The 27,715-nt window shown below is 53.4% G+C and overlaps 1 protein-coding gene and 1 long non-coding RNA gene across 5 annotated transcripts in view; one reads left to right on the forward strand and one right to left on the reverse strand.

Annotated features, from left to right (window-relative positions):
• DIP2C (disco interacting protein 2 homolog C) overlaps positions 1 to 27,715 on the forward strand; it is a 187,091-nt gene that overhangs the window by 134,259 nt on the left and 25,117 nt on the right. For 2 of the 4 annotated variants that reach the window (XM_075997603.1, XM_075997605.1), the window contains 11 exons: positions 1,915 to 2,024; positions 3,009 to 3,089; positions 4,998 to 5,121; positions 5,595 to 5,716; positions 6,698 to 6,809; positions 6,893 to 7,002; positions 10,397 to 10,527; positions 15,505 to 15,673; positions 18,096 to 18,266; positions 23,067 to 23,096; positions 24,517 to 24,578. In XM_075997603.1, coding sequence (XP_075853718.1) covers positions 1,915 to 2,024; positions 3,009 to 3,089; positions 4,998 to 5,121; positions 5,595 to 5,716; positions 6,698 to 6,809; positions 6,893 to 7,002; positions 10,397 to 10,527; positions 15,505 to 15,673; positions 18,096 to 18,266; positions 23,067 to 23,096; positions 24,517 to 24,578 — 1,222 coding nt within the window. The remainder of the gene's footprint in view (positions 1 to 1,914; positions 2,025 to 3,008; positions 3,090 to 4,997; positions 5,122 to 5,594; positions 5,717 to 6,697; positions 6,810 to 6,892; positions 7,003 to 10,396; positions 10,528 to 15,504; positions 15,674 to 18,095; positions 18,267 to 23,066; positions 23,097 to 24,516; positions 24,579 to 27,715) is intronic. The other 2 variants (XM_075997604.1, XM_075997606.1) reach the window with 1 other exon arrangement.
• LOC105877837 (uncharacterized) lies at positions 11,168 to 26,220 on the reverse strand. Its single transcript, XR_001157092.3, has 2 exons — positions 26,120 to 26,220; positions 11,168 to 11,199 (listed from the first exon to the last, which is right to left on the reverse strand). It is a non-coding gene; the product is annotated as an uncharacterized LOC105877837 (long non-coding RNA).

Consider the following 27,715-nt stretch of genomic DNA (forward strand, 5'->3'; position numbering starts at 1 on the left):
GGTTGCAGGGTCCGCTGCCATCCTCTCGGGGTCCGCCTGGCTTCCTCTCATGGAGCGTGCCAAGGGGGTGCCCCTGTGTCCGCCGAACACGCGAGGAGGGCTCACATACAGGGCGATTCGGTTGTCCAGAAACCGTCTGGATTTTAGGGGCTCCGCGCCTCAGGCTTCTGGGAACGCCTGGCGTGGGCCGGGCTTGTGTGAGCGCACGAGGCGTATTCTGCAGTCGCGTGGAATCCAGCCCCGGGAGGCCGCCTCAAGCCAGAGACCCTGCAGGCAGCAGCCCCGGGCTCTGCACGGCTGCCCTCAAACTGCCACCTGCCTTCTCCTGCACAGCCGTGACGGACGGTGCTTCCTGCGTGTCTGAGGGGCGCGGTCCTGCTCTCGCCTGGTGGCTGACGAGGGGCGCCAGGCACGGCTTGTCCTCCGCCCTGTGTCGTCCTCCCGGGTGACGTAGTGTGGCTGCCGTGGCGACCGGCCCGCCGTGAGCCTCGCTCTGGGCCGCCTCCCCCAAGGCAGCAAGCAGCACGGCGCCCGCCCTGTGCTGTGGATTCGCAGCTTGACCTTTGTCGAGGGTTAGTGGGAGTTTGACCTCACCGTGGCCTCAAGCTGCGGACGGCACATCGCCGTGGTCACCTCTGTCGTCTTATGCCGCGGTCCCTCGGTGCACGTCTGTTCTCTCCTCCTCCCCGGCACTCACGGACTCTCCCTCACGCACGGCCTGAAGCTCCGCTACAGCTTCCGACCTTTTCCTAGGAAATGCGTCCATCTCGGTTTGCGTGGACGGCGTGTGTGGAGCAACCCGCGGGGCACCTGGGGCTTCGAGCAGTCAGGAACTGTGGGAAAGTTTGGTAGTTCTTTAAGAAACTTCCTCCTCTTGTGAGAAGCCATCAGAAAGGAGTAGAGCTACTTTCCTCTTTCGGAGTGTTGTCCTGCCCGGGGACAGAGCGGGGGTGGCCGAGTCGGTGACAGGGACGGGGAAGAGAGCTGAGCTCGGCCAGGCGCGGTGGCTCACGCCTGTAATCCTAGCACTCTGGGAGGCAGAGGCGGGAGGATCGCTCAAGGTCAGGAGTTCAAAACCAGCCTGAGCAAGAGCGAGACCACGTCTCTACTATAAATAGAAAGAAATTAATCGGCCAACTAACATATATAGAAAAAATTAGCCGGGCACGATGGCACATGCCTGTAGTCCCAGCTACTTGGGAGGCTGAGGCAGGAGGATTGCTTGAGCTCAGGAGTTTGAGGTTGCTGTGAGCTAGGCTGATGCCATGGCGCTCACTCTAGCCTGGGCAACAAAGTGAGACTCTGTCTCAAAAACAAAAAAAAAAAAAAAGAAGAAAAAGAGAGCTGAGCTCACGGCAGCCGCTGGTGCACCCCCACGCTCACCGTGGCCCGACGGGACCTGAGCTACGTGGACAGGTGACCCCAGGTCCTGCCCCTTTGGCAGGGCACTGTCTAGGTCTGTCCTGAGAGGTATTTACTAAAAACGTACGATATTGAGTTCGATAGTCAACTCCCGGGATATGTAGTAGTGCCAGAGAGCAAGAACAAATGATCCAGAAATCTCGAGCTACACATCAGTGAAGTGCGGCGTGTTTTAAGTTCCACGTTTGTCTTCCGTGTCATTTGTTTCGGTGGCCACCGTGACGTCACGGTGTCAGCACCCCCAGTTCACGGTAACTAGACACATGTCGGGGGACAGAGTTGTCACTTCTGCAAAACCGCGGTCGTGGCTGGCTCACGTTTGCTGGGGTGATCGTTCTGGTCACTTCTTTGAAAACCTGCTCCAACGAGCTGTATTTGCAGCCAGGGCTTCCGGAGGGTTCTCCCAGGGTGGGTCGGTGCCCGGGCGGGAAGTCGCGCTGTGAGGAATTTCACGCTTTTGTTCGCTCACGTGCAGCCTGCGCTTCCTTCCAGAAATCGGCCCTGCCTCTGTGATGGTGGGGAACCTGGTCTCGGGGAAGAGGATCGCGCAGGCCAGCGGGCGGGACCTGGGCCAGATCGAAGACAACGACCAGGCCCGAAAGGTAGGAGCCACCGCCGCCCCAACTGCCCCCTGGGCCAGTTCCAGGCTGCACCGCCCACGGGGACTTCCAGTCCGTCGTAGGTTCCCAGGTGCCTGTCTTGGACCAGCCGGCCCTAATGGAAGCCCACGTGGCCTCCCGGGGACTTGCCACGGGGCTTCCCGCCCTGGTCTCCAGGGAACAGGGGGACAGTTAGAGTGAGGGCTGGCGCCAGGCCTCCTTGGAGCAGCATGAGGCCCACCAGAGAAGTCCCTGAGCCCCTTTTACCACAGACAACATGTAGTGCACCCCGTGCCTCTGCGAGTCCTCCTTTGCCCTGAGAGTGCTCAGTCCCACAGAGTCCCCGCGCTGCCTGGTCTCTCGGGAAGCGTGGCCTGTCCCCAGTCTGGGGCATGCAGTGACACGCTAATTGAAGCGTGTGATCACCCCACGGTGACGTGCATTTCTGTTAATAAGGGGTTAAGGGCCGTGCACAGTGTTTGCTACGTCCTGTTGTCGAGTAAGGCTGTTCTATTCTCTGTGCACTGAATCCGTAGGATACGTGTAGTTTGTGTAATTTGCAGTTCAATCACATCGGGGTGTTGCCGCCTTAAAAACGTGAAAGAGCCCGTTTGTTTAAAGCAGGGTAGGGCTGATTCTCACTGTAGCACCCAGAAGTCAGCATTGCATCTTCCCCAGTCGCGGAAGGAGGGACTTCCCTGCCGGCTGAGGGGAGGCAGTCCTCCCCTCCTCGGCCAGAGTCTCTCAGAACTTCCCGGACGGGGCGCAGCCTTGAGCTGCGGGTCTCCCCGGGCACGGCGAGCTCTGAGTCGCTGCAGGAGAGAAGCTGGGGGCGTTTGCTGGTTCCCTCAGTCGCGTGTTTGTCAGGGAATTTCCCGAACACGGACGTCCTCGTCTCCCTGCCACGAGCGCTGTGCCAAGACGCCCCGCGGTGCCGAGGCCGCCCCCGCCAGACGCCGGCCTGACCCCGGCCCGTGTCTGTTGCAGTTCCTGTTCCTCTCCGAGGTCCTGCAGTGGAGGGCGCAGACCACGCCGGACCACGTGCTCTACACGCTGCTCAACTGTCGGGTGAGGTGCTGCGCGGAGACGCCGGGGTCGGGTGGGGGTTCTGGGGGGCTCTCGTTCCTTCCCATATTCCTGACTTTCTCCTTCACTTCGCCTTACGCGGATTCCTTTTGTTCCCTTAGTTTTTGCTGTTTTGACTGATGAGAATTTTTTGCTTAAGGGTTGATTTTAAATATAACAATTTGTACATCTCTTTGTATACCTATCTACGTGAGCAGATGTTTTAGCAATCCTGTCCGCGGTAGTATAAGTTACCTGTTTTATTTTGATTACTGAGCTACTTCTTTATAAATAAGTTACGTGTTTATTACAGTCTCTTAGGAACGAAAATTATTTCTAAGTATAATTAAAGTTCCTGTTTACATTTCACATTAGAAAACCAAACTCATCAGATATTGTTCCATAATAGCACTTAAGAGAAAGGCCTTAAATAGACAAGCACATATTATTAACAATAAAAATTAAGTGAGGCCGAGGTGGGGGAGGATCGCTCACGGTCAGGAGTTCGAGACCAGCCTGAGCAAGAGCGAGGTCCCGTCTCTACAAAAAATGGAAAACGTAGCCGGCCGTGGTGGTGGCACCTGCAGTCCCGGCCACGTGGGAGGGTCACTCACATCCAGGAGTTGGAGCGGCCGTGAGCTATGATGCTGCTGCTGAATCCAGCCTGGGAAACGCAAGACCTTGTCTCAAAAAAAAAAAAAAAAAAAGAAAAAGAAAATTACATGCAAAAGTCTTAACAATGGCCGTTAACTTTCCTTTTCTGCTGTGGAAATAAAGCTTGAAAATGAGATTGAAAACGTAGGTGGTCTCGGCAAGCACAGACACGTACAGCTCTTCGAAGAGCCTCGGCCATTCGGTCGCCAAACGTCAGTCTTGGCGCACGGAGGCCCTGCCCGCTGGAGCGGTGGGAGGGAGAGGAGGATCCGCTCGGGAAGCTGCTCCTGACTCCCCACGGTGGGCGACGGCCCCTCTGTGCTTGTGGTTCAGTTCTCGGAGAAACCCTCCTCTTCCTCCTCCCTGAGGAGGTGTCGGTGTCCTGGGGCTGCCGTGTGCCGGGGGCCCAGGTGTCCCTTGTGTGGCGTCTGACCAAGGCAGAGTCCCTGGAAACAGGAAGGCCCGTTTGTGCCGCTTCTGGTGGCCGCGGCGTTGACCGAGCCTGCGTGGGGACCCCCATCCGTGACGGCGTCCTGCACTCCCCCCAGTCGCCGAGAGTGCCAGCGTCCGCGGGGCCGGGCAGGAACTGAGTCTCCGTGGGGGCCGTGCCCCGCTGACGGGAGGACCCGCTTCCCGCGGGCCGGCAGCTGGGTCTCCGTGTCCCGCCGACGTGTCCGGTGCTGGTCAGCTCGTCCTCTGCAGGCAGGAACGTCACCCGGGGGTGTCACCTGGTGACACGGCCACCCCTGCAGTGGAGAAGACGCTGCCCGTGTGGGACTCCCTTGGGCGCGGCGCCCTGGGCATAAAAGGCTAATTCCAGATCCTCCCCCGCGCTGACTTGAGGACACTCCCCAGAAGGCGCCCTGTGACACAAACTGCGTACACGTCCTGGGGTCACTAGTAATCCTCGCTGCCTGTGGCAGTAACACAGGCTCAGGAATGACTAGCGTGGTTTTTTTTTTCCTTTTCAGTTCAAATGATTTTTAAAAAATATTTGTTAACCCAAACGTTATCTAGACACCTAGTTTATCTGTGCTTGTTACCTAGTTGGAAGGAAACAGGACTGACCTCTCCCTAGCAGACACAGGGTGTTGGGGGAATGGGGAGAACGTTCTAGAACTGGCTGGTGGCCGCACAACTCTGTGAATGTCCCCAAGGCCCACGGGCTTGCACGTTTTGAACGAGGGGAGTGACACGGTGTCCCCACAAGCTGCTGAGCCGGGAGGCCCCCCTCACCCGCCTGTCCCTCGCCCGCAGGGCACGATCGCCAACTCGCTGACCTGCGTGCAGCTGCACAAGCGGGCGGAGAAGATAGCCGTGATGCTGGCAGAGCGCGGCCACCTGCAGGACGGTGACCACGTCGCCCTGGTGTACCCGCCGGGTAAGGGATTGTGCCAATCTGCCGCAGACACGGCCAGGCCAGCCCCTCGCGAGAGGCGCTCGGGGCGCCGTGGTTGCCGAGTGCGTCCTCTTCGGTGCCAGCCGGGCTCGCGGTAGCCGGTCACTCCCGCTCACGGGGGCCAGGCCACCTGCCCACGCCACTTTTAGAAACTTAAGTGACGCTTTCAGAAACATTTGCACCTGAATTTGCTTTTAGACATCCAAGGCAGTTCACTTGATCAGTAGTGGCTACATCCTCGCTAAATTTTCGTCACAGAGTGGGGCGTTTCCTTAGAGAAGTCAGACTCCTGGTGGCTTTGGCGTCTCGCAGCTGAAGCCACGGGAACGGGACTGGTCACCGGCCTCCCCAGCCCACAGGGACGAAGGAAGGGTCTGCCCTGTGTTTGCTGTCCCAGACGGGGTGGCGGCAGCGGGCCCCACGGTGCGAGCGGGAACTTCTCTCCCCCTGCGCAGGAATCGACCTCATCGCCGCCTTCTACGGCTGCCTGTACGCCGGCTGCGTGCCCATAACCGTGCGCCCCCCGCACCCGCAGAACATCGCCACGACGCTGCCCACCGTCAAGATGATCGTGGAGGTAAAGCACCGGAGGCTGGGCCTCCCGGACGTGCTGGGGGGGCGGGTGTCTGGGGCCAGCTCAGCAGGGTGGGAAGGGGCTCCGCCGTTGGGGCCTGAGATCCAGTTCTGGAGGTGAGACTTGAGCTCGAGAGGAAGTGGAGGGAGGTGGTGACTGCAGGTCCCGGTCTCGGCATCTGGGGCGTTAGGGGCTCCCCCCATGCCAGCCAGCCAGCCAGGCGGGGAGCAGTGAGCGCATTTCTAGAAGTTTCCTATTCCTTTTGAAAGTATATTATTTTAAAAATTTTGGCTGGGCGCGGTGGCTCACACCTGTAATCCTAGCACTCTGGGAGGCCGAGGCAGGAGGATTGCTCGAGGTCGTCAGGAGTTCAAAACCAGCCTGAGCAAGAGCGAGACCCCGTCTCTACTATAAATAGAAAGAAATTAATTGGCCAACTAATATATATATAAAAAATTAGCTGGGCATGGTGGCGCGTGCCTGTAGTCCCAGCTACTCGGGAGGCTGAGGCAGGAGGATCGCTTGAGCCCAGGAGTTGGAGGTTGCTGTGAGCTAGGCTGACGGCACGGCACGGCACTCGCTCTAGCCTGGGCAACAGAGCGAGACTCTGCCTCTAAATAAATAAATAAAATGTTTACGCCCGAGGAAGTTTAAGAGGATTTAGGGTGTGTTTTTCCCCCACTGGGGGAGGAACCCCAGGAGCAGAATAGTTGGGGACAGAGAGTGCCGGTGTCCTGTCCCACCGGACGCGTCCTGGCGGTTACGTGGGGCGTCCCTGGTGGCCGGCCTGTGCGGTGTCTGGGGGTGACGGTCCTGCTGGGACAGACGCTCCGCCCTGAGTGTGATCTCGGCACGGGGGCTGGTAACTGTCTCCGACCTCAGCTGCCCGTTAAAGCCACGCGGTTGCGATGCGCGTAACGAGCGCCCGGGCCTCCTCCTCTGGGGTCTGCATTCGCCCTCCGACCTCTGCTCTCTGACCTCCAGGTGAGCCGCTCCGCCTGTCTGATGACCACACAGCTGATCTGTAAATTGCTGCGTTCCAGGGAGGCGGCGGCCGCCGTGGACGTCAGGACGTGGCCCCTCATCCTGGACACAGGTCAGTGCGCGGCCGGCGGGGCGGCGTGCGGCCGGCGGGGCTGAGACGCGGGTGGGACGCGCCGGTTCTTTGTCTCACCCCAGATGACTTGCCAAAGAAGCGGCCGGCCCAGATCTGCAAGCCCTCCAACCCCGACACCCTGGCGTACCTCGACTTCAGCGTGTCCACGACCGGGATGCTCGCCGGCGTAAAGGTGAGCCGCGGGGCCGCGGGGCCGCAGCACGCGCGGTCAGCGGGCGTGTGTGAGTGTCCGTGTGCTTCTGTGTAGCCTCGTGTAGGTGTATGCGTGTGTTCTTTCACGCTGTGAAGTGCGTGACCATTTCAGCAGTTAACTAGGCTGTTTCCAAATGGCCCAAGTGTTTTCCTGTGTAAACACGGTCTCGTTAGCCCAAATAGAACACTGCATACGTCTTTATTTTTTCCTGGTTCTCAAACCACGACCCCGTTGTCAGCCTCTGCTTGCTGCCGTTTCTCGCTCTGTTGTAATCGGCCACGAGCCATGTGAGCCTTTTCCTGTCAAAGAGTGGAACCACTGACACGTCACCCAGAATCCAGACCCTCACGGCTTGGTTGGGGGGGTCCCTGTTGAGGTGCCGCGCGGAGCTGAGCGCTGGTCCCTGTGCCCTCTACCCCCCCCCCGACCTCTGACCTGCCTGGGGGACTCACATTCAGCTCCACCGCCACCCTGCCCTTCGGTAGGATTTGGGGTGGTTCACCCACTGACCACAGCAGGGAACAAGGTGAATTTTCAAAAGGCTTTTAAAGGGAAGAAGTGTCTTCAGACCAAGATGAATCAGTCGCTGCAGTGCTGAGTCGGCTTGGAGCCTCCTGTTGTCGCGAGAGACGGGCACATGCTCTTGATCCTGGTTTCGTGGTCTGCAGACATGGCAGCTGTGATATCGAACCTTGATTCAGTAATGATATTTCCACGTGAAACAGCAATGTGAATTGTGTTTAGTACTTCCTGCGATTCCACTTAATCTAGGTTACACACCCTGGACGACCCAGAGAGATGAACAGCTAGGCTGACTTCCTCTCAAACGTGTAGAAGTTTTTCTTGAACTTTTCGACCGTTGATTTGTGTCATGAATCTGTGCTATGTGCGTGTGTCCCACTGGGGACTGGCAGGTCGCAGAGGTGACCATTTTTCCCAGAAAAAGATTTCCATTTAATAACAGCTTATGGACAAGAATGTCACCCAGTGTTCAATAGCGTACTTTTGAAGTTGGGAGAGACAGCCTTGTCCAGTGAAGTGTTTTCTCCATAATGGGCACCATAGAACGTTTGTTCCCTGTTTCCTCTTAGGTTTGTTTGGCTAGAAAACTTCCATGAGAAAACTGATTTTATTAAATGTCTTATATCATTTTGAGGTAATTCACCTTTCATCCTGGCCGTGGTGGCCTGTTCCTGGGACTGAAAGGGGAGTTGTAGTGGTTCCTTTCTGTGGCTTTGGTGGCGGAGCGGGTGGGATTCAGGCCGCATCTCGCTGTGGGTGGTCTTTGTGGAAGGAGCATTGGCTTGGCGTGAGAGGTGGGTGTCTAACTCCAGCTGTGGCTTACGTGACCTTCAGCAAATGCTCTCACTTCCCTGAGCCTCCGTTTCCTGCTCACTTAGAGGGAGTAGTTTGTCCAGTGTGTCTTTGCTATATCACGCCCGGGAACGAGGAGGGAATGAACCGTGCTGTCTCCACCTATTGTATAGGCTATTGTGGGGTCACACAAGGACCCCTTTATGTATCACCTGCCGTTCAAATCCAGGACATCATTGCTTCAGTCGCTGGAGTTATCAGGCCCCAGAGGACCAGGAGCTCTGACTGTGGTTTACTTGTTGACAACGGGTACACCGTTGAGAACATCAGCCCGCCCTCCCTGACGCCACGTAGCCTGGGCTGGGCCCCTGTCATCCCTGGTCCCGAAAGTGTCTTTGGGCATTTAATGCATGTTTGTTGCTTTATAGTTTTCTTGGGGCGTTAAGTGTTAGGTCCCACTTAACGTGTCCTTGTTGCTTTGCAGATGTCTCTGAGTGTCAGGTCCGACGACTTACCGTGTCCTTGTTGCCTTACATGTGTCTGAGTCCCACACACTTACCGTGTCCTTGTTGCCTTACACGTGTCTCTGTCAGGTCCCACGCACTTACTGTGTCCTTGTTGCCTTACATGTGTCTCTGAGTCCTACGCATTTACCGTGTCCTTGTTGCCTTACATGTGTCTGAGTCCCACACACTTACCGTGTCCTTGTTGCCTTACATGTGTCTCTGAGTGTCAGGTCCCACGCACTTACCGTGTCCTTGTTGCCTTACACATGTCTGAGTGTCAGGTCCCACGACTTACCATGTCCTTGTTGCCTTACATGTGTCTCTGAGTGTCAGATCCCACAACTTACCGTGTCCTTGTTGCCTTACATGTCTCTGAGTGTCAGATCCCATGACTTACCGTGTTGCCTTACATGTGTCTCTGAGTGTCAGATCCCATGACTTAATGCCTTATTGCCTTACATGTGTCTGAGTGTCAGATCCCAAGACTTACCGTGTCCTTGTTGCCTTACATGTATCTCTGAGTGTCAGGTCCCACGCACTTACTGTGTCCTTGTTGCCTTACATTGTGTCTGAGTGTCAGGTCCCACGCACTTACTGTGTCCTCATTGCCTTACATGTGTCTCTGAGTGTCAGGTCCCACGTACTTACCGTGTCCTTGTTGCCTTACATTGTGTCTGAGTGTCAGGTCCCACGCACTTACTGTGTCCTCATTGCCTTACATGTGTCTCTGAGTGTCAGGTCCCACAACTTAACGTGGCCTTGTTGCCTTACAGATGTCTCTGAGTATCAGGTCCCACGACTTAACGTGGCCTTGTTGCCTTACATGTGTCTCTGAGTGTCAGGTCCCACGACTTAACGTGGCCTTGTTGCCTTACAGATGTCTCTGAGTATCAGGTCCCACGACTTAACGTGGCCTTGCTGCCTTACATGTGTCTCTGAGTGTCAGGTCCCACGACTTAACGTGGCCTTGTTGCCTTACATGTGTCTCTGAGTGTCAGGTCCCACAACTTAACGTGGCCTTGTTGCCTTACAGATGTCTCTGAGTATCAGGTCCCACGACTTAACGTGGCCTTGTTGCCTTACATGTGTCTCTGAGTGTCAGGTCCCACGGCTTAACGTGGCCTTGTTGCCTGACATGTGTCTCTGAGTGTCAGGTCCCACGACTTAACGTGGCCTTGCTGCCTTGCAGATGTCTCTGAGTGTCAGGTCCCACGACTTAACGTGGCCTTGCTGCCTTGCAGATGTCTCTGAGTGTCAGGTCCCACGACTTAACGTGGCCTTGCTGCCTTGCAGATGTCTCTGAGTGTCAGGTCCCACGACTTAACGTGGCCTTGCTGCCTTGCAGATGTCTCTGAGTGTCAGGTCCCACGGCTTAACGTGGCCTTGCTGCCTTACATGTGTCTCTGAGTGTCAGGTCCCACGGCTTAACGTGGCCTTGCTGCCTTACATGTGTCTCTGAGTGTCAGGTCCCACGGCTTAACGTGGCCTTGTTGCCTTACATGTGTCTCTGAGTGTCAGGTCCCACGGCTTAACGTGGCCTCATTGCCTTGCAGATGTCTCACGCAGCCACCAGTGCCTTTTGCCGTTCCATTAAGCTGCAGTGTGAACTTTACCCCTCTAGAGAAGTGGCCATCTGCTTGGACCCTTACTGTGGACTTGGATTTGTCCTCTGGTGCCTCTGCAGGTGAGATTCCTGTTTAATAATCTGTTTTTTTAAAAAAGAAATCGTACTCTCTCCTTTCCAGACCTTGACCGTGCCGGGCAGCCCCACGCACAGCCTGGCCTGCAGGACGCGGGACCCGTCCCCGAGCGTCTCCTGAGGGGCCAGCTCTTGGGGACACACGGTGCCTGTCTGCGGGAACCTGCGGGGCGGGCGCCTCTGAGAGCCGGGGGCCGGGCTCAGTGCCTAGTTCCCGCTGGTCCTGCTGGCCTGGGGTCCTGCTCGGTGAGCGGTCATTCAGGCTCCGGGCTCCGCACCGGCCGTCGGTGGGAGGAGGACGCCCGAAGCAAGTCCGCTCGGCAGCTGCTCGGCAAATACTCGTGGCGTGAATGACGGTCCAGATAGATGTTTCTGACTTTTTGATTATACGTATATGTTCATTGTAGAGATTTTAGAAAATATAAACATAAGGGAGAAAATAAAGCCGTCAGCAACCCCACTGCCTGATGCAGAGTGAGCCAGTAAGTAGCGCTGGCTGTGGTCCTTCAGAGCTGGTGTCCTGACGCCGCTGCTTCCTTTAACGTCGCAAGCGCTCACGAGGGCAGGAGGTCTGCGCGGTGAACGCCAGTGGCCATCTCCCGGCTTCACGTGTTCCAGCTTTGTGTCTCCCCCTCTGTTAAATGGGGCATTCTGAAACTAACACAAACATCATGTAATTCCCCTCATAAATCTTCATGCATACAGTTTTACAAATATACGTTAATATCTTCATAAAACTGAGGGTGCTACACTATGAAATTGGTCATAGTTTTATTTTTTCTTAATGTCCTATAGTGGATTTTATCTCATGTCCTAACCACTCTTCTAAAACAAATTATTTTTTTGATGCATTCGTAATACTTAATAGTATTCGTTAGATTAAAATCCAGTCCTTGGCCGGGCGCGGTGGCTCACGCCTGTAATCCTAGCACTCTGGGAGGCCGAGGCGGGCGGATCGTTCGAGGTCAGGAGTTCGAAACCAGCCTGAGCAAGAGCGAGACCCCGTCTCTACTATAAAATAGAAAGAAATTAATTGGCCAACTAATATATACAGAAAAAGTAAGCTGGGCATGGTGGCGCATGCCTATAGTCCCAGCTACTCGGGAGGCTGAGGCAGGAGGATCGCTTGAGCCCAGGAGTTTGAGGTTGCTGTGAGCTAGGCTGACGCCACGGCACTCATTCTAGCCTGGGCAACAAAGTGAGACTCTGTCTCAAAAAAAAAAAAAAAAAAAAAAAAAGACAAAAAAAAATCCAGTCCTGTGGTTTTGGAAAACACTGACATTCTAATTAGGACGATTATACTTTTTGAGGAAGCAAGTTGCATTAAATAACTGAAACATTTGATGATTTTTGCCTCAGTCCAAGAGGCCAGCAGCACCATGAGGCAGTTTCTTCCTTGGGACATAGACGCACCTTTGCGGCACCGGGCGTGGCACCCGCAGGTGGGAGGGACGTGTCCAGCCGGGCGGGGCGGAGTCTGCTGAGCTGCTGTCCCCGCCCAGGGCCGATCTCGCTGGGAAACGGCGGCCTGCGTGGCGGCTACCAGACCTGACGCCCCGGAATCCAGGCGAGGTATTCGTGGAGGGGAAGTGAGTTCTCAGTGTGGATCACTGACAGCAGCAGAGACTCTTTACGGGGCATCCAGGTTTTGATGAACCTTTACTGAACCAACATCTTTTCTGCAGATTAACCGAGAAGTTGCAAAATCACTGCCTTCTGTTGACTGGGCATTTTAACTTCCTGACTCTCTTGTGATAATGCTTAGCTTGAAACACACACACACATTGTGCAACTGTATAAAAATATTTCCTTATATCCTTATTGTATAAGCGTTGGTCTATTTTAATTTTTAAACTTTTCCATTAAAGATTAAGACACAGACACACGCGTTGGCCTCGACCCACGCAGGGTCGGGATCACCAGCATTGCTGTCCTCCGTCTCCACATCTCGTCCCCAGGAAGGTCTCGGGGGCAGCAGCTCGCTCGGATCTGCCGTCTCCCGTGACAGCGCGCCTTCCTCTGGCCCCTCCTGTGGGCGGGCCGGAGGCTGTTTAGAGTTAACTTCGTTTCTTAGGTAGAAGCGCGCCTAAAATAATAAAAAGTATGACACAGTAAACATGTTGACTGGTGACTTGGTTTGTCAGCGTTGAGTGCGTGTACGTAACTGTGCGTGCTCGGCTTCCGACTGCAGCGGGTGTGTCTGTACCGGCGTCACCACGGCTACGACGTCGCTTGATGATGGAAATTTTTCAGTTTCATCCCAGTCTCCCGGGGCCATCGCCGCACAGGCAGTTGGTCACTGTCACGCTGTGGCGGGAGTGACTGCGTGAATCCTGAGGATAACGGAGCAGGCACCACTGCAATAAACTGCTGTCTTCAGCAAGTGGGAGATGCGATAGTGAGTGTTGGTCGGGACGTGGAGAGCCTGGAGTCCCTCCCGGTGCCGGTGGGAGCGTGCCCTGGTGCGGCCGCCTGAACACAGGCTGGCAGTTCCCCGGGAAGTTAAACACGGAGTCCCGCCGTGTGACCCGACAACTCTGTGTGTAGGCGTGTGCCCAAAGGACCAGGACCTCAGACAGACGGGTACACGGTATTCCCTGCATTAGCAGCCACGGTACCAAAAGTGGATCCCACGGAGTGTCCGTCAGCGGGCGGTGGACAAACAGACGTGACACACACCTGCGGCCAGAGACTGTCCGGTCACAGTGGATGGGCGCTCTGACCTCTGACACCTGCTAGGAAACAAGACGCTCAGCGAAGCACGCCGGACAGCAGAGGACACGCGTCGCACGACCCCACTGACGTGGAGAACCTGGGACGGCGAGTTCAGGGACAGTGCAGAGGGTCCCAGCGTCCAGGCGGGAGGGGAGGAGAGTCTCGGTCTGGGGAGATGGAAAAGTTCTGGAAACAGACGGTGGTGCTGGTGGTTACTGGATGCGAATGGAACTGGTGTCCCTGACATGGAGGCTTAGAAAGGGCCCAAACGGCAAATTTTATGTTACATGTTTTACCACAGTGCAAGTGTAAAAATTAGAACAAAAATAGCCGATCTAGAGCAGAGTGATAATTTGAGGACCGACGTCCCCCCTTGTGTTTCCGCAACGATCAGACCTGTGACGGCCGCGGCAGAGGGTGACGCCGCAGCAGAGCCCTCGCGTGGCTGGGTGGGCTCCGGGGCCTTCCCTGGACCCCACCGTCCAGGCACTCGAGTTCCTGACGTACCCGAAACCACCTCCGGTTACTCGGACAGCTCGGGCAGTGCGAGTGCTGTGTGCAAATGGCTGTGATGCTGTTTTTACTGAGTGATGACAAACACATCCATACACGGCCGGTACAGGCGTGATTTTTCCCCCAAATATTTTTCATCTGTGGTTGGTTAGAGCCATGGATGGGGAACCCACAGATAAGAAGGCCGTCTGTATTCCCTTTTAAGAAAAGATAAATGACACTCTGGGATATAGGAGTAAAGAAAGAAATGGAAACTTATTCCAAAATGCCCTTTGTTATGTTCTCTGAAAAAGTTTTTATATAAAATAATATATATATATATAAAAGAATATATATATATATATTTTAACTAGTGGGATTCTCTCTTAAGCAGTTTTAAAATTTTTGAGATTGGCCACACAAAAGAAGAACTGGGATTAGTATTGGAACATAGCAGTCAGCCCTAACCTCCTATTTTATCAATGAAATTTTGTGTAGCTAGAACATCCCTATCATTTAAACCTTAGAAGGTGATTTATCCAGGATATTCTATTACAATGTGCGACATCTATTAATGTTCATTTGTAGTAGTAAACCAAAAAAATAAAAGCTATAAAAAATGCAGTTTTTTACAAATACTTCATTCTTCCCAGTCCACACTTACCCATCAGCTGATGATGAATCAAAATGTGTGATCTAACGTTTTTCTTCATCTCCCTAGATGTGCTCTCTAATCCAAAGGTAAAATAAAAAACTGGTTATAATTTCCTTCGTTATTCTGTTTGCTGATTTGCTTGGATCATTTCAAAGTAAAAACCTGAACTTAGAGATACTGAGCGACTGACTTTAATCACCCTAGTTCTCTTCCCCTTGCGTGGGGCGCCCGCGTTGAGCCGGCGCAGGCCACGTCCCCGTGGTGGGTGTCCAGTCCACGTTTGGGCCCGCGCGGGCCACGTCCCCGTGGTGGGTGTCCAGTCCACGTTTGGGCCCGCGCAGGCCACGTCCTCGTGGTGGGTGTCCAGTCCACGTTTGGGCCCGCGCAGGCCACGTCCCCGTGGTGGGTGTCCAGTCCACGTCCGGGCCCGTGCAGGCCACGTCCCCGTGGTGGGTGTCCAGTCCACGTTTGGGCCCGCGCAGGCCACGTCCCCGTGGTGGGTGTCCAGTCCACGTTCGGGCCCGCGCGGGCCACGTCCCCGTGGTGGGTGTCCAGTCCACGTTCGGGCCCGCGCAGGCCACGTCCCCGTGGTGGGTGTCCAGTCCACGTCCGGGCCCGCGCAGGCCACGTCCCCATGGTGGGTGTCCAGTCCACGTTCGGCCCGCGGTCCGTCAGCTCCGAGCTGCTGGAGGCCACGCTTACCTGTGCATGGTCACCCTGTCCCGGCGAAACCCTATCTGTAAAAACAGGCAGCGTCTGAGGTTTGCGTCTCCTGCTCTGAACTTCCAGATGTTTTTACCAAAATTTGATCCCTGTGCTCTCTGCTGTGAACGAGGATCTGGGTTGTTAACGGAGCAGCTTTGAGAGAAACCTGGGAATGTCACAGCACTCGGCAGTTTCGAATAAGCGCTCCCCGCGTGGGGCAGTGACTCTGCGTGGTAATTCCGGCAGTGCCCGAGCGCTTTCTGGAATGTCGTCACAGACTCGGTTCTGTGTCGAGCTGGTCCTCAGGCACGGCTATCGCCAGCCTCCCCCTGCCCTGCTCAGGCTGGCGCCCGCCCCGCCCTACCCTGCCCTGACAGCCGCCTCTGTCTCCACAGCGTGTACTCGGGGCACCAGTCCATCCTGATCCCGCCCTCGGAGCTGGAGACCAACCCTGCCCTGTGGCTTCTCGCCGTGAGCCAGTACAAGGTGCGGGACACGTTCTGCTCCTACTCGGTGATGGAGCTGTGCACCAAGGGGCTGGGCTCGCAGACCGAGTCGCTCAAGGTAAGCAAGCGCCCGTGGGGCTGGGGGACCCGTTCTGCGGAGGTGTGTTCACGGAGCTGGTGACCTTCATGCAATCCTCCAAAAACGCCAGGGTGTAATCTGCTGTCACCTGGAGCTTACAGATTGTTTTCACAGGAAAACGGTTTTGTTTATTTTTTTTGAGGCAGTCTCCCTCTGTCACCTGGGCTAGAGTGCCGTGGTGTCAGCCTCGCTCACAGCAACCTCCAACTCCTGGGCTCAAGCGATCCTCCTGCCTCAGCCTCCCGAGTAGCTGGGACTACACGCATGCACTACCATGCCCGGCTATGTTTTTCTATATATTTTTAGTTGTCCAGATAATTTCTATTTTTTCAGTAGAAATGGAGTCTAGCTTTTACTCAGGCTGGTTTCAAACTCCTGAGCTCAAGCGATCCTCCTGCCTCGGCCTCCCGGAGTGCTAGGATTACAGGCGTGAGCCCTCGCACCCAGGCAGGCAAATGTTTTTTAACGTGACTATTTCCCCACTGTGACGATGCTAATGAGCCAAAGCGTAGAGTGTTTTATCGATGTCTTTCATCCCACTGCATCTACTGGAAAGATCCTAAATTTTTGTTTGGTCAGTTAAGTTCTTCAGGAAGTTAACTGTATCTGATGCTGGTGTTTAAGTAGGTTTTCACGTAGCCTCTAGCTTTTGTTTTCCGTGAAGACCCTGATCCTACAGGTCTGGACCCTGACCAAAGTTCATTTGAACAGTGCTGTGTTTTGTTTCTTATAATTTCTTACTTATCATGTGCAAGTAATAGTATTTCCCTCCATTTAAAAGGAGGACATTTTGGCAGAGGTATTTTCATGGTAAATTAAGTAATCCCTAGTTCCAAGTAAGTGGGAAGGAATAATTGTGTAACCTGTTTGGATTGTATTTGAACCTACTCTTCACTCTATGTCCAGATATGTGTGTGTCTCCACATATATACAGGCTATATTGTTTGTGTGTATATCCGCACAAACATAAGTTATCTGCACACGTATAAATAGTGAAGCGTATATTTATCACTCCTGCATTCTGTTTTCCCAGTGTATTAAGCTTGCACAGAAAAACAATGCAAGATAACTTGGATATTAAGCTACATAAAGGGATAATTATTAAGTTACATATTTGTATATGAATAAAATCATAAAATATAGTTATTACTCATGCCACCTATATAGAAGAAAATGATCAAGTGCGTTGTCATGAACTTTCCCTGCTAATACATATATAAGTAACCAAAATATTAGAAATCCCTGAATTATGCTATTATTAAGCACTTTGTGTGCTCATTTAAGCTCTAAAACAGCTCTCAGAAATAGGAACAATTATCGTCCCCTGTTTTAATGATGAGGGAACCGAAGTTACAGGGAAATCGAACAAGCTTTCTAGGTCCTTTAAGTATAATAAACTTGGAGCCAAATTTGGCATCTCTGGGTTCAAACCCACTGTCAGAACCACGTGCTGCATCACCCGTCAGAAAGACACCGCTGTAAACACAGCATCACCAAGACTGCAGTCTGTCCTGTGTACGTACAGTCGTATTTATATACTTAACGTCAAAGTTACCTTCAACGGAGTTTCCTCCTTGTTCAGGACCCTGGTCGGTTACCTACGTGCTGTGAGACCACCCTGAAAATGCTGGAAGGGCTGAATGATTTGGGTTTTGGCGGCTGCCCTCTCAGCAGCTCTGGTTTTATTCACCTTCATGTTCAAATGCAACCCCTGCCACTAACCCCTGTCCCCAACCTGGCCCAGGAAGAGCCAGCTCTGCTGCAGAGAGACTTGCGCTCAAGCCTTTGAATCCCCCTTCTTTTTTTTATTTTGGCATATTATGGGGGTACGAATTTTAAGGTTTCCAAAAATGCCTCCCCCCCCCCCCCCCCGTGTGAGTCCTGCTCTTGCCCAGCTGACTGCATTTGGTGCAGAGAGTGAGATGTGCTTGGTGATGAGCACTTACCTGTGACCTTTCGGAGAGCTGTTTTATGACATTGTCTAAGAATTGCAGTTCTACATTCTTGCATTTTAAAACGTTAGGTTTCTTGTTTCTCTCTGTGTGTATTTGCACACCTGTGCTCGTAGGAATACATCAAACGCTTCCCAGACCCCGTCCTTTAATTACCTTATATCCAGGATGTTGTTTTTCCTTGACTTTTTTCCTCCTCGGGCTTCTTATTGTTGCTGCTTGCTATTGTTTAAAATATTTATGATGGTGTTCTTAACAATCTGAGTATCCGTTTTTTCACCAGCATCCTGGAGAGGCTCGACGAACAGCTCGGCTGGGGGGTAGCCCTGGATGTGAATAGCCGCGCCGAGCTCTCCGACGCTTACGTGGGGCTCGGACCGGAGGAATCTCCGGGTTGCGTGGGGCCCGGCGCACTGTGGGCCGACTCAGGGCACTGTCGTTGTTTCCAGGCACGAGGACTGGACTTGTCCCGAGTGAGGACCTGCGTGGTGGTGGCGGAGGAGCGGCCCCGCATTGCGCTCACGCAGTCCTTCTCGAAGCTGTTCAAAGACCTGGGCCTCCACCCGCGGGCCGTGAGCACCTCGTTCGGCTGCAGGGTGAACCTGGCCATCTGCTTGCAGGTGCGTCTCACTGATACCGGCAGTGCCGGGGATGGGAGGGTCACCTCGAATGGCAGGTGCAGCACAGACTCGCTCAGCGTTTTCTCCTTGGCTGACGCTTAGCTACCTCTGGAAGAGTCTCTCTTAACCATATGCATGTGGTGGGTGCACATTTCTTTCTTTTTTTTTTTAAATTACAGTCTGCCTTTGTATCCATTACTCATAACTAGCATTCGTCACCCTCTTACTCTGTCCCAGAACGTTGTAACTTTTGTAGCAGTTTGCCCACACCTCTGCTGCCAGATTCTTTAAAGGTTGGGCACTGGACAGATGTTTCAAGAAATCCTGTCCCTTGAAGTAATTAGTCTCCTGTGTGCAGACAGGGAATGTAGGAATTGTCATTGTGACATGAAGCAGGTTCAGGAATTGGCTGCTGTTGATAGCAACGTAGAAATAGCAAAGCCACGTTTCTACGAAACAGGCATGAGTGAGGCCGCTCTAGCAAGATGGCCCTACATTTACCATGGCTGCAAAATAGTTGTTTTTCCTTTGCTGAACCCTTAACATAAAACACGCCCATCCGTGGAGGTCCTTATGCCGGGGTAGGCTGCCCAAAGGCAGGGGGTGGGGGGGAAGCCGTCCCCATGATCAATCACTTCCTGCAGCTCTGCCCAGGCCAGGGCTCTGGGCACGTTCCTGGAACATTCTGAGAGAAGCAAAGCTGCCCCCAGCAGGTGCTGGGAAGGTGAACAGTTGGCGTGTGCCACCTCTCCGCCCCCCACCTAGCGCCGTCCCTTCCGTCACCAGCCCCGAGGGGCTGCGTTAGGTTGCCGTTGGGGTGGGCCTCAGGGGCTCTGGGTCTGTTCTCTTCTTGCCCATTCAGTGCGTGGAGGTAGCCACCGTGTGTGGGGAAGGTGCTCCCCTTGCCACACGGCCAGTCTCAAGAGATCGTTTCAGGAGAAACAGTCACAAGGAGTGTTTTTTATTTTCACGTGGAGGGTGTTCCTTGCTTCTGTCTTCCTTCTCTTTGAATTAGCTCCTTTTTTTTTTTTTTTTTTTTGGAAACAAGAGTCTCACTCTGTTGCCTGGGCTAGAATGCCGTGGCGTCAGCCTAGCTCACAGCAACCTCCAACTCCTGGGCTTGAAGCGATCCTCCTGCCTCAGCCTCCCGAGTAGCTGGGACTACAGGCATGCCCCACCATGCCCAGCTAATATTTTCTATGTATTTTTAGTGTCCAATTAATTTCTTTCTATTTTTAGTAGAGATGGGGTCTTGATCTTGCTCAGGCGGGTGTCGAACCCCTGAGCGGCAGTGTGCTGGGATTATGGTGAGCCACCACGCCTGGCCTCCATTTTTAAACAATTATAAACTACCAAATTCTTCTCGAGAGTCAGTTAAACCTTGTCCTCCTAGGATTGAAATTAATTCTCTTTTCTTAGAGGTCCTATGAAAAATTAGATTTATATTGCCAAACCAGTACCTTAAATACTAAAGTTTTCTTTCCTTGTATACCTTTACTGCTCCCTGTAAATGTTCCTAGCTCTCTGTCTTTAGGAGAAAGGGGGAATGCAGAAGTCCACTTCTTAAATAAGTTCAGCAGTAGCTGATGTAATGGACTCCCAGTCAAGAGCAAGTTCACAAGGACAGGCACTGCCCACCGTGGTGTTGATTCTTCTGTGTTTTGTCCTAAAACGCTGGGGTGGGGGGTGCAGGGAGAAGAGCAGCGTGGATTCCATTTCAGCACGCCGACCCTGAGCACTCGCTCACTCCAGCAGGCATCAGAGTCCTGCAGCTGCTCTCTGTGCAAAAGTGGCTGCGAATAGGAGGAATGGAGCATGCACAGTTATCTCTTCATTTAGTTTTGCATTTATTTCCAGCCACCTGGACCCAAGATGTTTTAACGTAGTTTATCAGGAAGGAGTACATTAAGCAGGGAAAGATAAAACACACTATAAATAAAAAGAGGTAAAATAAAAATAAGAAAGTGGCAGAGTCAAGAATGACATCAAAAATCAAAAACAAAAAACTATAAGATAGTCCCTAAATTCCAAACTTTGTACTTAAATGTTTAAAGGTATTGGAAAAGAGTAGTTTGCCTCTGAAGCAGCAGAATTAGTAGTGCACCATTTGTCTTCAGCCGATTCGTCGTGTTTGACGGCATCATTTTCTGCCCGGCCGTCTGCCGTGGCTGTCGGCTTTTAGCCAGCCTCTGCGTCCCGGTGGGGAGAGCCCAGTCGGACAAGGGGAGAGTTTCTCTCTCCACAAGGTTGTAACTACGCAAAGAGCGTTGCCAGAAAAGAGACGGAACCACGGCCGTGCGTCGCGGGTCTGACGAAGGGGACGCTGTCTGTAGAGCTAGCACCGTCTGTCAGGAGGGTTTGCCTGGTCTCCAGGGAAGGCTGGGTGAGCAGCTTGGGGGCCGGCACCACTGCAGAGCTTGCAGGTGGCCTCAGCAGTGCCGAGGTGCAGCCTTGGGTCCTTGCGGGGACGGCCTGTGCGGTTTTGCCAGTGCTGACTTGAAATTGTGACAGGTGTTCTCTAAAACCCGTCGGATAGGCCTAGGTGCGGTGGCTCCCACCGGTAATCCCGGCACTCTGGGAGACCGAGGCAGGAGGATCGCTTGAGGTCAGGAGTTCAAGACCAGTCTGTGCAAGAAGAGACCGTTTCTACTAAAAACAGAAAAATTAGTCAGACATGGTGGATCCCGCCTGTAGTCCCAGCTACTCGGGAGGAGGCTGAGGCAGGAGGATTGATCCTGCTTGAACCAGGTGTTCGATTTTGCTTTGAGCTGTGATGATGCCACCGCAGTCTACCTGGGGCAACAGAGCGAGACTCTGTCTCAAAAAATAAACAAGTCTGATACATGGAATTTCTAGGTACCCAGAGATAAATTAGGGGTTGTTTCCAGGTTGCAAGTGTGACCATCTCTCACGGCACTCTGGTCCCCAAGTGCCTCTCTCCACGTATGATTTCATACGGAGCTGCTTTCTCATGCAGTCTCCACACTTTTGCTTCCTGACACCTCGACTCACACTCTCCTCTGCCCCAAAAGACTTTTCGTCAGGCCCCTCTGTGAAGTCTTACCTGATCCAGCCACAGACCCCTCCCTCCCTCCGGATTCCCATGGCACTTCCCCCCCACCTCCCACCGTGCTTTATAATCAACTGTCTCTGCCCTTCTGCCCCGTGAGTAGCTGTGCGAGATAACAGCTTTCACTGAATGCTGACGAGTTCTTCGAAGATTTTGTTGAATATTCACTCCCGAAGGTGCATCCTAAAACAGACTTTGTGCCTTAGGGTTTTTGAAGTGTGGAAGCACCTGCACTTTAACTTCCGTCTCCTCCTCTGTGCGTCCTGTGCCCGTGCTCAGACCTGCTCCGTCCACCCCAGGGGCCGAGCTTCCCGCGCACGGGTGCGAGATAGAAAGGGAGGGCCTGGTCACGCCTGTCTTTTTCTGAGATAGGACCTTGCGCCTTTATAACAGAATTCGTGAATTGGGGTGATTTAGAGAGAACATTGACTTACCTTTGCAGTTCATGTTTAGGTTTGGGGGAGTCTTGAGGGAAGGGCATAGGTCGTGCGGCCTGAGCACATTCAGTAGTAGCCTAGTGTCTGCGGAGCGTGCGCACGTTGTGAGCCCGTTGTTTTCTTTCTTCCGGTCCTGCCTCTCCTAAAGATGGTGCGCGGAGACAGCGGTAGCCATAATCACCACAGCCAAGGAACAGAGAAAAAGGGATCATAATTTTTTCTTTATATCTTGAACCATTGCTTTTTAAAATAGACTCAGCTCTGTTTGGAGTGGTGGTGGTTTTTCAGTCTGCCTTTGTTTATTACCAAATTTAACTCCAAGAAAACCAGCTGAGAACTTTTCTACTGCCGCCGCCACGTCTGGCGTCTGCCCCGTGGCTGCCGTGGTCGGGGTGTGGGCTGCACTCGCGTCCACACACAGAACGGCTGCACATCTGCCCAGGTGCTGGGAAAAGCCTGCTTTCTCTCCTTTTCTGGGAACATTTGGGAAAGGTATCTAAGCAGCCTGAGGGAAAACACCTCACATCTCAGGGGGTTGCCCAAGTCACTTTCCGGAGTTTTCCCACAGTGCTGCTCTGGACAACACAACGCGGGCGCCACAGCCGTGGAGGACCAGGAGGAGGAGAAAACAGATGTGGCCGTGTCTCTGTGGACGGCCGCTGAGGCGGGTGGCTCGGTCGGGGGCCTTACCGGGCAGGGATCCCTCCTTGGGCTGCTGAGCCAGGCGTGGGAGGAGCCGGTGTTCCTTGGGGCCTCAGAGGCACTTTTGTTCCTTTCCTTCACCGAGCCGTGCAGCTGGGGAGGGCTGGGTGTCTCGATCTCGGATGCAAAAGCCGACAGGTGTCCCTGTCATCGGAACTGTTCCAGTGAAGGAGCAGTCAGTAGATTTAGCTGAAGAGACTTGTACTCCCACTTCCCTCAGAAAGAGGAAGAAACTCAAAGAGAACCCCATAAAGTTAAACCACCCGTAACGCCATTCACCTTGTGCACTGAAAAACCACTCGGAGCTGTCTCTGTACGTGGTCATCTCTTGCTCTCTCCTGTTACTCTGTGGATATGTTGACGTCTTTGATACACTTTTTGTTTAGCCTTTAATGGTACAGTGATTGATTTTAACGACTTCCATATCTGACATTGCTTTTGATCTTCTTTTTACTTTGTTTCCTGCTTTGTGCATCTTCCCTCCCCCATCCCATTTCTAACTGTCGGGTGGTGTGTCTGTGTGTGTTGCTCACTCTGGGTCTCTGTCGCTGTGGCGTCCTCCCCTTCCCGTCCCCACCCCTGCTGCTGTAGCCCCACAGGCTGTGGACACTGGCCGAGCAGGTAGGGGACCTTCCTGCCCCACTCCCCCTGTCGCCCTTCGCCCCTCCCACGTTCCGTGGTGGGACGGACTAGGAGTTGAGTGCAGAGACTGGCGGGGGTCCGGGGACCCTGCAGTCAAGGGTGCTAACGGCTGGTGACGTTCGGTGCTTGGGTGTCTCTAAACGTCCCACACAAGTAACAGACGCTGTGTTTCCATTGCACACAGTCAGCGGCTTCTTTGCCCATCTGGGTTCGTCTCCGTTTTGCTTCATTTTCCACCTGTTTTTCTGATTTGCTTGTTTATTTTTTAACTGACCACCTCTGGGTACGTACCTCACTCCGCATCACGCCTGTTCTCCTCTCAGCGCTGGTCTGTGGCACGGTGTCACGGAGTAGCCGCGGGTGGAAGGGGGGACGCGCTCGCTGCCGCGCTGGCCCCGGAAGCTTCCACCTGCTGGCTGCTGCATGTGCTGCTCTTTCCTCTCTCGGGGGCAAGAGGCCAGTGCCCAGGATTACCGAGTAGCATAGTGTGTTTTGACAACGTTGTCTTTATTCTTTTTTTTTTTACTTATATTTCAATAATATAAGAAAATTTGTGCCTTTAGTACAAAATCAGGATTCTCTCTCTCGAAGAATGTTAGTGCAGTTCTTCAGATAAATTCTGAATGACTATTTTTTGGCACATTAGTTGTAGGTTCAGTGGTTTCCCAGCCAAGGTGCTGTGTTGCCATCAGGATGTTGCTCCTAGATCACTGATGAGAAGTGATTTGAGTCAACCCTGCATGCTCTCTAAGGGTGAGTTGTGGCACCAAGAAGAGTTCTGGCCCCTGTGCTGCTCATTTAATGGTCCGGCAGCTCAGACCACAAAGTCCTGCCCAGCCGATGGTGGCAGGTGTCCCCCTCCCAGACGCGTCTCTGCGGGGCCACCTGAGGCCAGAGAGCAGGGCTGGGAGGAGCGCAGTGTCCCTTGCTCACGTGTCCCTCCCAACCTTGTGGCAGCTCCTGCCATGTGTGGCCTCAGTACCACGAGCTCTGAAAACACACCTTTTACCCTAAAGGTGGTGCATGTGGTGGAAGCTCTGCAAATGCCACGTCACATCCTTGGCAACCTGCTTTTACCAGCTAACCACTTCCTCTCGGCACTTCTGGCTTTTTATTTGGCAAACCGTGTGGCATGTCTCCTATTTTTTTTTTTTTTTTTTTTTTACCTGTGCGTGGTGGTTAAGCCATGTGAAAGTCCAGTGTTATCCTAGTAAGATGTTCCTTTGGGAATTTAGATCATCAAACTGAAAGTTAGAGATAACTTGGATGGTGTGGTTTTAGTGATTTTATTTTTTTCAGTTTAAGATTTTACCAAAGACTTGCTTGCTAGCTAGTAGGACCCCAGAGCCAGGTTTCCCTCCACACGAACCTGAGCTAACCACACTGTCGTTGCTTTCAGGGAACCTCGGGACCTGACCCAACCACTGTCTATGTTGACATGAGAGCCCTGAGACACGACAGGTACGGTACGCTCGCGGGTTTTTCCTATTTTTTTTTTTTGGTTGTCAAGCACACAGGTAACCCATGTAGGAGGAGGAAGGTCCACAGTGTTTATCTGCTTGAAACGTAATTACCTATGAATAAAGTAGTGGAGTTGGGCAAGTTGGCTTGAACTTTGCAAATGAAAACCGTGTTGCACGATAGCAGGACAGAAGGCAGCCTCATGGTTCTTTTCCATGGCCATTCTAGTCAGGCACCATTTTGCCCACATTTTACATGCAATGAAATTTTTCGTGAAGCCATTTCCACGAAAAGCTAAAATAGAAGTCAGGTTCCTATTTATGTGCAGCTTTCTCAGCGACCCTGAGCACGAGTGACCGGTGGTGTGACTTGTGACTGTGCGAGTAAGGACGGCTAGGGAAGGGCCAGGTGGTCAGTAGGAGGGAAAGACCTTTAGGGGAATTTTGGTCCCAGCAAAGGAGGACTTTTAAAATGCCTGGGGGGGAAGAAAGACTCCCGTGTTTTTGCTGCAGACCCTCCCTTGGAAATAGATCATTTTCTGTCTGGTTGAGATGTGCCCGTCCTTGTTGCTGGGGTGATGTGTAGCCTGGTCTGCAGGGTCTGCCGTGGTAGGTGATTAGCAGCTACTCGGCGAATGCACTGCTCTGTGCCAGTCACCGCCTGGGGGGTCTCTTGGGGATACCTGCTCCACACCCTCCTCCCTGAACCCTCTCAGCTCTCCCCTCCTGGCTCTCCCTCTTTCTCACTTCTGTTCTTACAAGGTTCTCTCTTCTTGGCCCTTTCTGCCTGGGTCTGTCAGTGGCCCCCCCATATGGCTGGGCTCCTCCTTCCTCACCCCCAGTGGGGAAAGCAGAGGTAGCTGTCCTTCCCTCAACTTCGGTTCCACCTTCCTGACACCTCCCCACTGACCCACGCAGGCCCAGCCCACACCCTCCAGGGAGCCTGATGGGGGGGAGCAGCCCTGCTGAAATGCTCCTCAGTCTCCCATCTTCAGCTCAAATGCCACCTCCTTCTAAAACCCTCCTTCGAATATTCCTGGGTAAAAACGCTTTACCTGTCCAGCATCACTTTCAACTTTTAATGACATGAGTGAAATGCACCTTACGCTGCAGCCACTGGTGTGGCGGCTCTGGGTCAAAAAGGTCAGAGTTCAGATCCCCTCTCTGCCTGGGGTCATGGGACTAGACTAGACTAGCTCTGTGACCTCAGGTGCCCTGTGCTTGGAGTAGGCACAGTAGAACCGGGCGCCTGCCAGGACTGAGTCAAAGAACGCCTCGAAGTGCCAGACGGGTAGATGCTGCTACTGAGAGCTCTGGGGCGGCTGCAGGGCTGCTGTTTGGAGGGTGCGGTGATGTCCTTCCCCACAGCGGACTCACCTCTTGTGTTCCACAGCACCCAGGGGTGCTGACCACAGCGTGGGCAGGAAGCTCAGCTAGTCTGAGGCCCAGGGCTGGGAAGCAGTGACTAGGAGAGCCAGTAGCAATGAGGACCCCAGTTTTTTCTCGTTACTGTTCCTATGAAAAGGGTGGGTGTTTACTCACCTTGGGGTCTGTCACAGGGTTAGGCACTTTTCCTGTTGCTTTCATGGTACACGCGCTTGGCAGCTGCAACTGCCACCGGCCCACTTGTCATTTAGTCACCCTGGAGAAGGTCAGCTCATTAACACGTGTGTGCAGTTTCTCTGAGAGAGGACAGCGTGTGCGTGTGTGTGCACACTCACACAGTAGAGACGGATGGCGGAGGGAAAGCACCGCTGCGCAAGCGGGAGATCGAAGACGTCCCCTGGGCCAGTTCTGCCTGATTCTAGCGCCTACTGCGTCCTCAGAGCTGTGGGTTTGGGACCCGGCCGTGCGCCTCTGTCACAGGTCGCCGTGGAGGACGTTTCTGCAGAACGAGGACGTGCAGACTCTCCCTGCCTCCGAGAGCGAGGGCCTTCCGGGCGCCGAGCTCGAACCGGGTCACTCGGCTTTGGGGCACCGCGAGCGGACGGTCCTTCCGTCTGCGTGGACAGAAGCGAGGCTTCTGCTTTGAGTTCCGTCAGGGGCTTGTGGCCGCTGCCCCTTCCGGCCGCTGTCCCTTCCGGCTACCGAGCTGCCCTTTCTTCCGGCCGCCCTCCTTCCGGTCGCCATGCCGCCCTTCCGGTCGCTGGCAGTGACGTCACAAAGGCGCCTCCTGCTGGGCCTCTTCATCCTTCCAGGACTGCAAGTCAAAAAAAAAGAAAAAGGCCTGTCAGTATTTCTAAGCAGCGTTCTCCTTCGTAAGTGTACGCCAGAATTTCCTGTGAAGAGCACCGGATGGTTATCAACCTAGGAACAAAGCCGCAGCGGCAGAGGACAGCCGTCTTCAGCCTCCGGGTGGATCCCCAAGGACACGGCACCTCCCGTGTGTCTTCGTGGCCGAGAACGGGTAACCGGATTCCAACCGGGAGGGAGCGTCAGAGAACCCCGAAAGGATGTTTGGTGTTTCAAATTTGAAAATTTTCTTCTTGTGATGAAATACACAAAACGTAAGGTTTGTTATCTTAATCGTCTTAAGTGTGCAATCCAGTGGCATCGATCACTGCAGCCACCGCCAGAGCTCCCTTCATCATCCCACCTGAAACTGTCCCCGTTAAACACTCGCTCCCTACGCCCCTTCCCCAGGCCCTGGTACCCACCATTCTGCTTTCTATGGGCGAACTTGGTGACTCTACCTCATATGGTTAGAATCATCCAGGGTTTGTCCTTTCGCAACTAGCTTATGTCACTTAGCGTAATGTTCTCAGGGTTCATCCGTGTTGCAGTAGGTGTCAAAATTTCCTTCCTTTTTTAAGACTGAATAATATTCCGTCATGCCCATATACCAAGTGTGTCCTTAGACACTTAGGTTGCTTCCACCTTTTGGCTATTGTGAGTGATGCCATAACACGGGCGGCAGGTATCTGTTCAAGACTGCAGTCAGTTCTGACTGACTGTATACCCAGAAGTGGGATTGCTGACCCATGTGGGTTTTTTTATTTTTTGAGAAAATTCTACACCATTTGCTACAGCAGCTGAACCAGTTTACATTCACCAAGGGTTCCGATTTCTCTGTGTGCTTTCCAGCATTTCTTATTTTCTATTTTGTTGGTAGCAGCTATCCTCATGGGTGTGAGATGG

Source organism: Microcebus murinus, chromosome 25, assembly GCF_040939455.1.
Source record: "Microcebus murinus isolate Inina chromosome 25, M.murinus_Inina_mat1.0, whole genome shotgun sequence".
Lineage (NCBI taxonomy): Eukaryota > Metazoa > Chordata > Mammalia > Primates > Cheirogaleidae > Microcebus > Microcebus murinus.